Source organism: Mustela lutreola, chromosome 2, assembly GCF_030435805.1.
Source record: "Mustela lutreola isolate mMusLut2 chromosome 2, mMusLut2.pri, whole genome shotgun sequence".
Lineage (NCBI taxonomy): Eukaryota > Metazoa > Chordata > Mammalia > Carnivora > Mustelidae > Mustela > Mustela lutreola.
In genome coordinates, this window is record NC_081291.1 from 71,311,756 (window position 1) to 71,323,972 (window position 12,217).

The 12,217-nt window shown below is 37.5% G+C and overlaps 1 protein-coding gene across 50 annotated transcripts in view; it reads right to left on the reverse strand.

Moving 5' to 3' along the window:
* The window catches only part of CLASP2 (cytoplasmic linker associated protein 2), a 184,007-nt gene that overhangs the window by 25,331 nt on the left and 146,459 nt on the right, over positions 1-12,217 (reverse strand). For all 50 annotated transcript variants that reach the window (XM_059162220.1, XM_059162231.1, XM_059162224.1 and 47 more), the window contains one exon: positions 139-282. In XM_059162220.1, coding sequence (XP_059018203.1) covers positions 139-282 — 144 coding nt within the window. The remainder of the gene's footprint in view (positions 1-138; positions 283-12,217) is intronic.

Consider the following 12,217-nt stretch of genomic DNA (forward strand, 5'->3'; position numbering starts at 1 on the left):
ATACTGCATAGGAGATGTTGCCTAATACAGATGCAAAAATTATATACCTGGATCAGAAGTTTACTTCACGTAAAAAAGGAATCAATTGCTGTGAAACCATCACACTACATAATAGTCAAGAAAATAACTGAAAGATACCTGGGTTCCATTGCCAGTGTTTCGTAGATGATTATGAAGAAGCTTTGTAGCACCATCTTGAAAAGTTTTTGGTAAAGCTCCTAATAACATTGTAAACTCTGGGGTATTGAGTTCAAATAAAGAAATCAGCACTGACTGTGCTGCCTAGAAAACAAAGACATAGAACAAATAAAAAAGTTATTTTGGTTACTCAAAGGAGACAATTTTCTTCACTCAACATTTCTGTTCAATAGCACAAAGCCATCTTTTCCACAGAAAAAGAGGTTCTTACACACTTTCAGAATTCTTTGTTGGGAGAGTAAGAAAATAATTGGCCAAGGGAATATTAAAAATGTTACAAATACAATCTAGCACTCAATGGCAAAAGTTAAACAGTTTCTGTGGGTTATTCTACCAATATATACTACTTCTTCATTTTTCCTCGTAAGTGATTACAAGAAGAAAGATGGACGGAAATATACCAATACAGGTGTCCTACACTTTCCCAAAAGTTCACATTATACCACTTTGCTTTTATGAAAGACCTGTAACAGTACCTGCCTTCCCTAACCAAAAGAAAAACAAAAGATCTTCACCTTTACATTAAGGCAAAAAGCAAAAATAGTATTCAGCATTTGTTTTGCAGTGAACCGTTATAAAGGCAGCACACACTCTGAGTAGTGAGAATGGTACCACCAAGCTCCTTCCCCAGGAGCTAAACTCAGCATCAAGTCACCATAGCATAGCATTGCTGAACTGTATATGTAAGCATCTGTGCTTTGATTTATTTCGTAGGTCTGTTAGCAAGATGTATCCTAAGGTATCAGAAAGGCAAAAAAAGATGCTATTTTTGGGTCTGGGAAGACTTAGATTCCATATAAATTAATGGAATTGTCTCCTTGCTTTATTCCATTCTGGCATATGAAAGGTTTCATAGGAACATTCTATTTTAAGATAGTGGGGGAAACCTATATATTCCCCTAAGCTATAAAAAGTCCACTCAGAGCAACTTAATACTTTATTATTCATTTTTACATATATAGAAAATAATGTTTTGGTGGAAATGTGAACAAAACAATGAAGTCAGTCCTCTCAAACTCTGCAGCTCCTTTACAGACAAAAACATTGTAATTTGCTTCCTCAGATCAGATAAGAAAACTGAGAAATTTACTTCCTCCTTTTATAAACATATATTTTTATCCCCAGGGGTACAGGTCTGTGAATCACCAGGTTTACACACTTCACAGCACTCACCAAAACACATAACCTCCTTTTAATGTAATCAACAGAGCTACTGAAAGCCAAACTTTGAAATTCAGATTACCACAGAAACTTCACTGAGAAGAGGAAAAAACCCAAATAGTTCACAATCATGACTCAGATGAAAATACGTCCATCTTGTCCTGGACCTTTTCAGACCCCATTCTATGAAAACTGAAGTGTTCTATATTTATGATATCTGAATATAAAACACGAGGCGAATAGTTAAATTATGTTACATTGGAACAATGACACACTATACAACACGGCCTTGAATGATAGAACTCTATACGTGAAGAAATCGGGAGAGGGTTATCATATACTGCTGAAGGAAAAATATAACAATAAAAATAATAAAAATATAACAAAACAACAGCTATAATATAAGCCCAATATACATTGTGTGGGTATGTCCTCGAACACGTTAACTGTACTTAAATAAAACTATTTCTATTTTAGGGATGCCTGGGTGGCTCAGTCAGTTAAGTGTCTCACTTGTGGTTTGGGTCCAGGTCATGACCTCAGTATTATGAGACAGAGCCCTTTGTCAGGCTTCACAATCAACAGGGAGGTTGCCTGAAATTCTCTGCACACCCCCCGTTTCTCCCTTTGCCCCAACTCCCCCTTGCACACGCATCCTCTCTCTGAAATAAAATCTTAAAAAAAAACCAACAAAACCTACTCGTATTTTGAAACAACTTTATTGACCTTTTTTGGAACACTGAAACTACCTCAAGTTACTCTGAGCAAAGGAATTAATGATTGTTAAGGTATACTTTATTCCATCTAGGCTTTATTTTTGTGTAAGAGACTTAGTTTTCTTTCCCTCCAGAGGTAGAGAGCCTAACTGTTCCAAAACCATTTACCAATGAGTATATTCTTTCCTCATGAGGTGGCACCATTATCATGAATTAACCTCCCATATAAACCAAACTGTTTCTGATCCTCTGACCCTCCTATGTGTTCTATTGATTTGTCTATTTCTGCATTAAATAATATGGGTTTAAGCTGTATGATTTAAAATGCAGTATTTTTAGTATATTTTGATAAAGTCCTTCATTTTTGTTATGCTTTACTGTCACATTTGCTTTACTACCTACATTTTTACTTATTTCACAACATAAATCAGTTCTTCATTAGAATACTGTATTCCATTTCTTTTTTCTTAAGCTTTTAATTCCAGTTAAGATACAGTGTCAGTATTATTAGGTTCAGGTATATAATACAGTAATTCAGCAATTCCATATATCACCTGATGTTCATCAAAAGTGCACTCCTTAATCCACATCAAGTATTTAACCCATCCCCCAACCCATCTCCCTTCTGATAACCTTCAATTTGTTTTTCTCTCTTTTAAAGGTTTTATTTTTTTTAAAATATTTTATTTATTTGTCAGAGAGAAAGAAAGAGAGCGAGCGAGCGAGCGAGCGAGCGCACAAGTAGGCAGAGTGGCAGGCAGAGGCAGAGAGAGAAGCAGGCTCCCTGCCGAGCAAGGAGTCAGATGCAGGACTCGATCCTAGGACCCTGGGTTCATGACCTGAGCCGAAGGCAGCAGCTTAACTGACTGACCTGTGACTGAGCAACACAGGTGTCCCTAAAGTTTTTATTTTTTAAAGTAATCTCTCCTCTCAATATGGGGCTTGAATTTACAATTCCAAGATCAAGAGTTACATGCTCTACTGACTGAACCAGCCAAATGCCCCTCTCCCCTTTGTTTTGTTCCTTAAATTCCACATGAGAGTGAAATCACAGTTTTTCTTTCTCTGACTTATTTTGCTTAGCATTATACTCTCTAGCTCCATCCATGTCGTTGTAAATGGCAAGATTCCATTCTTTTTTAATGGCTGGATAATATTCCACATATATACAAACATCTTTATCGATTCATCAACTGATGGACACTTGGGCGACTTCCATAATTTGGCTATTGTAAATAATGCAGCTATAAACATAGGGGTACATGTATCCTTCTGAATTAGTGTTCTTGTTTTTTGGGTATATATTCAATATTCCAATTCCTGGATCACAAGGTAGTACTGTTTTTAATTTTTTGAGGAACCTCCATACAGTGGCTGCACCAATTTACATTCCCACCAACAGGGCAAGAAGGTTCCTTTTTCTCCACAGCCTCATCAATACTTGCTTCCTGTGTTGTTGATTTTAGCCCCTTTGACAAGTTGAGGTGATATTTTGTAGTTCTGATTTGCATTTCCCTGATGATGAGTGAAGTTGAGCATCTTTTCATGTGTCTGCTGGCCATGTGTATGTCTTCTTTGGAGAAATGTCTGTTCATGTCTCTTGCCCATTTTTTTTTTAGATTTTATTTATTTATTTGACAGAGAGAGATCACAAGCAGGCAGAGAGGCAGGCAGAGAGAGAGAAGGAAGCAGGCTCCCAGCTGAGCAGAGAGCCCGATGGGGGGCTCGATCCCAGGACCCTGCGATCATGACCTGAGCCGAAGGCAGCAGCTTAACCCACTGAGCCACCCAGGCGCCCCTCTCTTGCCCATTTTTAAACTGGACTGTTTTTTTGGGTACTGAGTTGTATACGTTTCTTATATATTTTGGAAGTTTGTAGCAACTCTGCTGAGCAAGAACAGCATTTACTCACTTCATGTCTCTGTGTCACATTTCAAACTTTTTCATCATTATATTTGTATGGTGATCTGTGATCAATGATCTCTGATGTTACTATTGTAATTGTTTTGGGGTACCACGAATCATGTTCATATGAGATGGCGAACATAATTATTAAATGTTGTTTGTGTTCTGACTGTCCCATTGACCAGCCATTCTCATCTCTCTCCCTTTCCTTGGGACTCCCTGTTCCCTAAGACACAACCATATTGATTGAAATGAGGCCAATTAATGGTTCTACAATGGTCTTTAAGTGTTCAAGTGAGAGAAAGAGCTGTGTGTCTCTCACATTAAATTAAAAGCTAGAAATAACTAAGCTTAGTGAGGAAGGCAAGTCAAAAGCTGAGAGAGGCCAAAAGCTAGGCCTCTTGTGACACACAGCTAACTTGTGACTGCGAAGGGAAGGTTCTTGAAGGAAATTAAAAGTGCTATTCCAGTGAACACACAGATGATAAGAAAACAACGCAGCTTTATTGCTGATATAGAGACAGAATTTTAGTGGTCTGGATAGAAGATCAAAGTGGCTACAACACTCCCTGAAGGCAGAGCATCATCCAGAGCAAGGCCTTAACTCTCCTCAGTTTTGTGAAGGCTGAGATTGGTGAGGAAGCTGTGAATGTTTGAAACCAGAAGTTGGTTCATGAGGTTTAAGGGAAGAAGCCCCCTCCATAACATAAAAGTGCACGGTGGAGCAGCAAAGTGCTGATACAGAAGTTCCAATAAATCATTCAGAAGATCTAGCTAGGATGATGCATGAAGGTAGCTACACTAAACAACAGATTTTCAATGTAGATGGAACAACATTATTTATATTATAAACAAATTTATATTAGGAATAAGATGCCATCTAGGACTTTGACAGCTAGAGAGGAGAGGTCAATGCCTGGCTTCAAACGACAGGGTGACTCTCTTGTTATGGGATAACGAAGCCTGTGACTTCAAGGTGAAGCCACCGCTTCACTTACCATTGTGAAAATCCTAAGGCCCTTCAGAATTATGCTAAATCTACTCTCCTGTTGCTCCATAAATGGAATAACAAAGCCTGGGGGAGAGCACATGTATTTTCAACATGGTTTCCTGAATATTTTAAACCACTGCTGAAACCTACTGCTAAGGAAAAAAAGATTCCTTTCAAAATACTACTGTTCATTGACAATGAGCCTGGTCACCCAGAGCTGCAATGGAGATGTACAATGAGAGTTACTGTTGTCTTCACCCCTAAGACAGTATCCATTTTGCAGCCCAAGAATCATGGAGTTATTTTGACTTTGAAGACTTAAAACTTCAATACATTTCATAAGGCTATAGCTACCATAGATAGTAATTCCTGTGATGGATCTGGGCAAAGTAAATTGAAGATCTTTTGAAAAAGGATTTGCCATTCTAGATGTGATTCCTGGGAAGAGATTAAAGTATCAACATTAACAGGAATCTGGAAAAAGTTGATTCCAACCTTCATGGATGACTTTGAAGGGTTCAAGACGTCAGTGGCGGGCATAACTGCAGATATGGTAGAATTAGCAAGAGAACTAGAAGTGAAGCCTAAAGATGTGACTGAACTGCTGGTATCTCATGACAAAACTGGAAGAGATAAGAAGTTGCTTCTTACGGAAGAACAAAGAAAGTGTTATTTGAGATGGAATCTACTCCTGATAATAGGTTGTTGAAATAACAAAGAATTTAGAATATTACACAGGTTAGTTGGTAAAGCAGCTGCAGGTCTGAGAGGACTGAATCCAATTTTGAAAGAAATTCTGTGGGTAAAATGCTATTAAACAGCATTTCATACTACAGAGAAACCGTAGAAGAGTTGATAGATGCAGAAAACTTCATTTTCCCCTTATTTTTTAAAAAATGAATTCTGAATGACTTTTATTTTGATTTGGAATTAGTGATTTAAAAACAATTTTAGGGGAACCTAGGTGGCTCAGTGGGTTAAAGCCTCTGCCTTCAGCTCAGATCATGATCCCAGGATCCTGGGATCGAGCCCCATGTTGGGCTTTCTGCTCAGCAGAGTGCCTGCTTCCCTTCCTCTCTCTGCCTGCCTCTCTGCCTACCTGTGATCTCTGTCAAATAAATAATAAACAAAATCTTAAAAAAAAGTTTTTAAAAACTTGAGTACAGTTGACACACAATGTCCCATAGGTTTCAAGTGTATATGATGATTTAACCTCTATGTTATGCTATGCCCACCGCGAGTGTAACTATGTGTCACCATACATCATTATAATATCACTAATTGTATTTCCTATGCTGTGCCTCTTATAACCATGACTTATTCATTCCACAACTGAAAGCCTGTATTTTCCATTCTCCTTTATCCATTTTCCCCATCCCCTACCCTGTTCCCTCTGGCAATCATCAGTTTGTTCTCCATATTTATAGTCTGATCCCGCTTTTTGTTTGTTTGTTTGTTTATTTATTTTGGTTTCCACTTAAGTGAAATCACATGGTATTTGTCTTTTTCAATCTGACTAACCTCACAGCATAATATCCTTCAAGCCCATGCATGCTGTTGCAAACGGCAAGATCTCATCCTTTTTTATGGCTGCTAAGAGTCCATTGTACATGAATACCTAATCTTCTTTATCCATTCATCTATCAATGGACACTTGAATTGCTTCCACATCTTGGCTGTGAATAATGCTGCAGATAATGCTGCAATAAACACAGGGGTACAAATCATCTTTTCAAATTAGCGTTTTCATCTTGTTTGGGTAATACCTAGTACTGTCTATGGTATTTCTATTTCTGTTTGAGAAACCTCCATACCGTTTTCCACCACTGCTGCCTTCTTTCAAATAACTGCCACAGCCACCCCAACATTTGGCAACCACCACCCTGATCAGTAAACATTGAGACAAGACCCCTTATCTGCCAAAAGATTAGGACTCTGAATTCTTAGATGATGGTTAGCATTTTTTGGCAGTGTTTTAAAATTAAGGTATGTACATCTTTTTGGACATAACTGCACACTTAACAGACCACAGCATAGTGCAAAGGTAACTTATATACACTGGGAAATGAAAATATTCCTATCACTTGGATTTACTGCAGTGGTCTGGAACACAATCTGCAATCTTTCTGAGGTATGCCCATACTAGGTTTTGAAATCAGGAAGTATGAAGTCCTCCTACTTTGTACTTTTTCAAGATTGCTTTGGCTATAATGGAACCCTTGCAATTCCATAGAATTTTGGAATCAGCTTGTAAGTTTCAACAAATTTCTTGTAAGTTTCTACAAATTTCTGGGATTCCACAAATTTCTACAAATTTTACCTGCAGATCACTTTGGGCAGTATTACCATTTTATTAAGCCTTCCCATCCATGAACATGGAATGTTTTTCAGTTTATTTAAATCATTAATTTCTTCTAAAACTAGTTGGTAGTGTCTATATAAATTCTGCATTTCTTTTGTCAAGTGTATTCTTATAGATTTTAATCTTTTTGATGCTATTGTAAATGTAAATGAAATTCTTCCCCTAATTTCATTTTTGGATTGCTCACTGAAAAGTTTTAAAAATATAACTGATTTCTGCATACTGTTTTATATCCTGCAAACTTGAACTTACTAGTTCTAATAGTTTTTCAGTGATTCCTTAGCATTTTCTCTATACAAGATCGTATCATTTGCAAATAGAAATATTTTTATTACTAACTTTACAATCTAGATGCCTTTTATTTCTTATTTTCCCCTGACTGTCCTGGCTAGAATCCCCAGTTGAATAGATATAGAAATTGTTGATGTGTACATTTTTAGCCACACCAGTATAGCACACTTAGACCAGAGTATAGTGTAATGCAGAGTATATACTGAATTGCATAGCTGAACAGAAATAGTGAAAGCAGACATAGTTGTCTTGCTAATTTTGAGGAAGCATCCAGTCTTTCACCATTAAGTATGGGTTTAACTGTGGATATCTGCAGGTGTCCTCTACTGGCCTGAGAAAGTTCCTTCCATTGTTAGTTTTCATGTATTTATTTTTTGTTAAATCACAAAAGGATGTTATGATTTTGCCAGATGCCTTTTAAGATTTTAGTTTTAAGTAATCTCTACACCCAACACGGGGCTTGAACTTATAATCCTGAGATGGAGAGTCCTATGCTCCATTGACTGAGCCAGGTAGGATTAGGCGCCTTTTCTATTGATAGAATCAATAGATATTATCTACTGAAAATGGTGTATTACTTTAATAGACTTTCAGATGTTAATTTAACTCTGCTTTCCTGGGATAAATCTCATTTACTTGGTCATGGTGTATAATTCTCTTTTTATGCTGCAGATTTAGTTTGCTAATATTTTGTCGAGGATTAAACTGCATCCATATTCGTGAAAGATACCACTCTAGTTTGTGTGTGTGTGTGTGTGTGCGTGGGTGCGCGCGTGTGGTGTCTTTACCTGATTTTGGGATCAAGGTACTACTGCCCTCACACAATGAGTTAGAATGTGTGCGTGGGTGCGCGCGTGTGGTGTCTTTACCTGATTTTGGGATCAAGGTACTACTGCCCTCACACAATCTGTTTTTTTGGAAGAGTTTCTAAAGAACTGGTAGTAATTTGTTTGGTGGAATTTGCCAGGGAAGCCATCTGAGCCTGGCTTCTCTTCATGGGTACTTTTTTGATTACTAAGTGAATCTCTTTACTTGTTCTCTTAAAATGTCTATTTCTTCCTGAGTCAGTTTTGGTAGTCTACATCTTTCTAGGGATTTGTTCATTTCATCAAAACCACTGACATGTAAGTATTCATAATACTCCTCTAGAGTTCTTTTGATTTCTGTAAGGTTAGTCATATTTCTTCTTTCATTTCTAATTCTAGTAATTTTAGACTCTTTTCTTCTTGGTCAATCTAATTAAAAGTTTGCCAGTTTTGTTGATCTTTCAAAAAAACAGCTTTTAGTTTCACTGATTGTTTTTGTTTTATTGATTTGTGCTTTAATCTTTTTTTTCTAAGTAGGCTCCGAAGATCATGAGTCTCATGCTCTACCAACTGAGCCAGGCACCCCAATTTGTGCTTTAGTCTTGTCTTTCTGTTTACTTTAGGGTTAGTTTGATCTTCTTTTTCTAGTGTCGTAAGATAGTGGTTAAGGTTACTAATTTGAGATCTTTCTCCTTTATTATTATAGTATTAACTCTTATAAATTTCACTCTAAGCACTGCTTTAGCTGCATCCTATAAATTCTGGTATGTCATGTCTTCATTTTCATTCACCTCATTGTATTCTCTAATTTCCCTTTTGATTTCTTCTTCAATCCACACTGGTGATTTAGAAATAAGTTGTTTAGTTTCCATGTATTTGTAAGCTCTCTACCCCCCACAAATTTCCCTGTTATTAACTTCTAATTTCAGTGCAGTGTGGGCAGAGAACATACTTTGTATTATTTTTATTCTTTTAAGAAAATAACTACTGAGGTTTATTTCTTCGTCTAGGTTTATTTCATCACCTAGCATATGGTCTTATCCTGGAGACTGTTCCATATACACTTAAGAAGAATATATATATTCTGCTTCTGTTGGGTAAAATGTTCACCATTAGAAATAAAGGTCACAAAATATATATTCTGTGTCTTCTTTACAGCATATATCAAAGAAAATGATTCACAAAGGAAGAGAGTAAAGAGAGCTACATATAGGGTGAAAGTAAAGGGTGAAGCGAAGTTTTAGGAAGATGACGAAGAGAACAGAAGGTCTAGAAAGGAGCTCCCCATGAAATAAATAAATAGCAGGTTTTTGAGCATAAGGAAAATGTTACCCATAAGCATGTTACAGAGATATTAAAAATATGAACTGATAAACAACATTAAAAAAAAAAAACAACCAGGGAAATGGAAAACAAGGTAAATTATTTACACCATGACAAAGCTTAAGAAAGGAGAAACCATTTGTTGTAGGAGTGAACACTTCCACAGTTAAAAGGTAAATCTTTTGTACTGATTAACAATGGTTGATTCCTAAGTATTCTGAAGATAATGGCAAAGATTTAGGAAAGGATGTGGGAATGGTATGGGTAAAGCTAAGTTTTTTTGTTGTTGTTAAAGATTTTATTTATTTGTCAGAGAGAGAGAGCGCGCACAAGGTGGGGGGGGTGGCAGGCAGAGAGAGGAGCAGGCTCCCCACTGAGTAAGGAGTCCGATGGGGACTCGATCCCAGGGTCCTGGAAGGCAGATGATCAACTGTCTCAGCCACCCAGGTGTCCCCAAAGCTAAGTTCTTATGTACAAAGATAGATAGAAAGCTACATAATGGCTAAATTTATCAACAGATCAACAGATAATACCTAAAATGAGTAGATCAGGTAATATTGTAAACTCTTATTTGAAATACAATGGTACCTGCAAGGGGAAAGATTTGGACTATAGTTGACCCTTGAATAAGCACCAACCTCCTGCACAGTTGAATCTCTTCATTTTTTTTATAGTTTGACTCTCCCCGAAACTGAACTACTAATAGTCTACTGTTGACAGAAGCCTTAGTGGTAATATAAACAGCAGATCAACATATCTTTTGTGTGCTCTATGTATTATATACTGTATTCTTACAATAAACTAAAGATGCTATTAAGAAAATCCTAAGGAAAATATATTTATAGTACCATACTATAAAAAATATCTGCATGTAAGTAGACCACTGCCGTTTAAATCTGTGCTGTTCAATGGTCAAGTATTTTTTTATTTCACTCTTTTGGTTGATTATGTTAAGTATACTCTTTAATCACCTTCCCTTTCCCCCCATCCCCTCACCCACTTCCCCTCTGGTAACCACCAGTTTGTTTTCTATAATTAAAAGTCTGTTTCTGGGACGCCTGGGTGGCTCAGTTGGTTGAGCTGCTGCCTTCCGCTCAGGTCATGATCCCAGGACCCTGGGATCGAGTCCCGCATCGGGTTCCTTGCTCAGTGGGGAGTCTGCTTCTCTCTCTGCCTCTGCCTGCCTCTCTGCCTGCTTGTGTTCTCCCACTCTCTCTCTCTCTCTAACAAATAAATAAATAAAATCTTAAAAAAAAAAAAGTCTGTTTCTTGGTTTGTCTCTTTTTTCCCCTTTGTTTCTTAAATTCCATGTGAGTGAGATCATATAGTATTTGTCTTTTCCTGACTATTGTGATTAGTATTATACTGTCTAGTTCTATCCATGTTGTTCATATGGCAAGACTTCATTCTTGTTTATGGCTGAATAACATTCCATTATATATTTATATGTGTGTATATATAGCACCTCTTTTTTTATCCATTCCTCTATCAGTGGACACTTGGTCTACTTCCATAGTCTGACTATTGTAAATAATGCTGTTATAAACATAGGGGTGCATGTAACCTTTTGAGTTAGTGTTTTTGTATTTTTGGGGTACATACCCAATACTGCAATTCCTGGATCATAGGGTACTTCTATTTTTAATTTTTTGAGAAACCTCCATACTGTTTTTCACAGTGGCTGCACCAATTTGGATTCCCACCAACTATGCAAGAGGGTTCCCTTTTCTCCACATCCATCCCAACACTTGTTATCTGTTTTTTGTTTTTTTTTTTTAAGATTTTATTTATTTATTTGACAGAGAGAAATCACAAGTAGATGGAGAGGCAGGCAGAGAGAGAGGAAGGGAAGCAGGCTCCTCGCTGAGCAGAGAGCCCGATGCGGGACTCGATCCCAGGACCCTGAGATCATGACCTGAGCCGAAGGCAGCGGCTTAACCCACTGAGCCACCCAGGCGCCCTCTGTGTTTTTGACTTTAGATGTTCTGATAGCTGTGAGGTGATAACTCATTGTGGTTTTAATTTGCATTTCCCTGATGATGAGTGATGTGAAGTATCTTTTCATATGTCTGTTGGCCATCTGTATATCTTCTTTGGAGAAATGTCTGTTCATGTCTTCTGCCCATTTTAGTTGGATTATTTGTTCTTTTGGATGTTGAGACATAAAAATTCTCTAAATATTTTGGTTACTAACAAGGGTTGACTATATTTTGAATGGTTACAAGATTAGAGCTTGGGAAGATTGTGGCAAGGACAGTTAATATTTATTTATTTATTTTGGGGGGCGGGGGAGGAAGAGAGAGGGAGAGAGAGAGAGAGAGGCTCCACACCCAGCACGAAGCCCAAAGCAGGGCTCAATCTCACAATCCTGAAATCATGACCTGAGCTGAAATCAAGAGTTGGATGCTTAACCAACTGAGCCACCCAGGCGCCCCGGGACAGTTATTTTTAGGTTTATTAAACC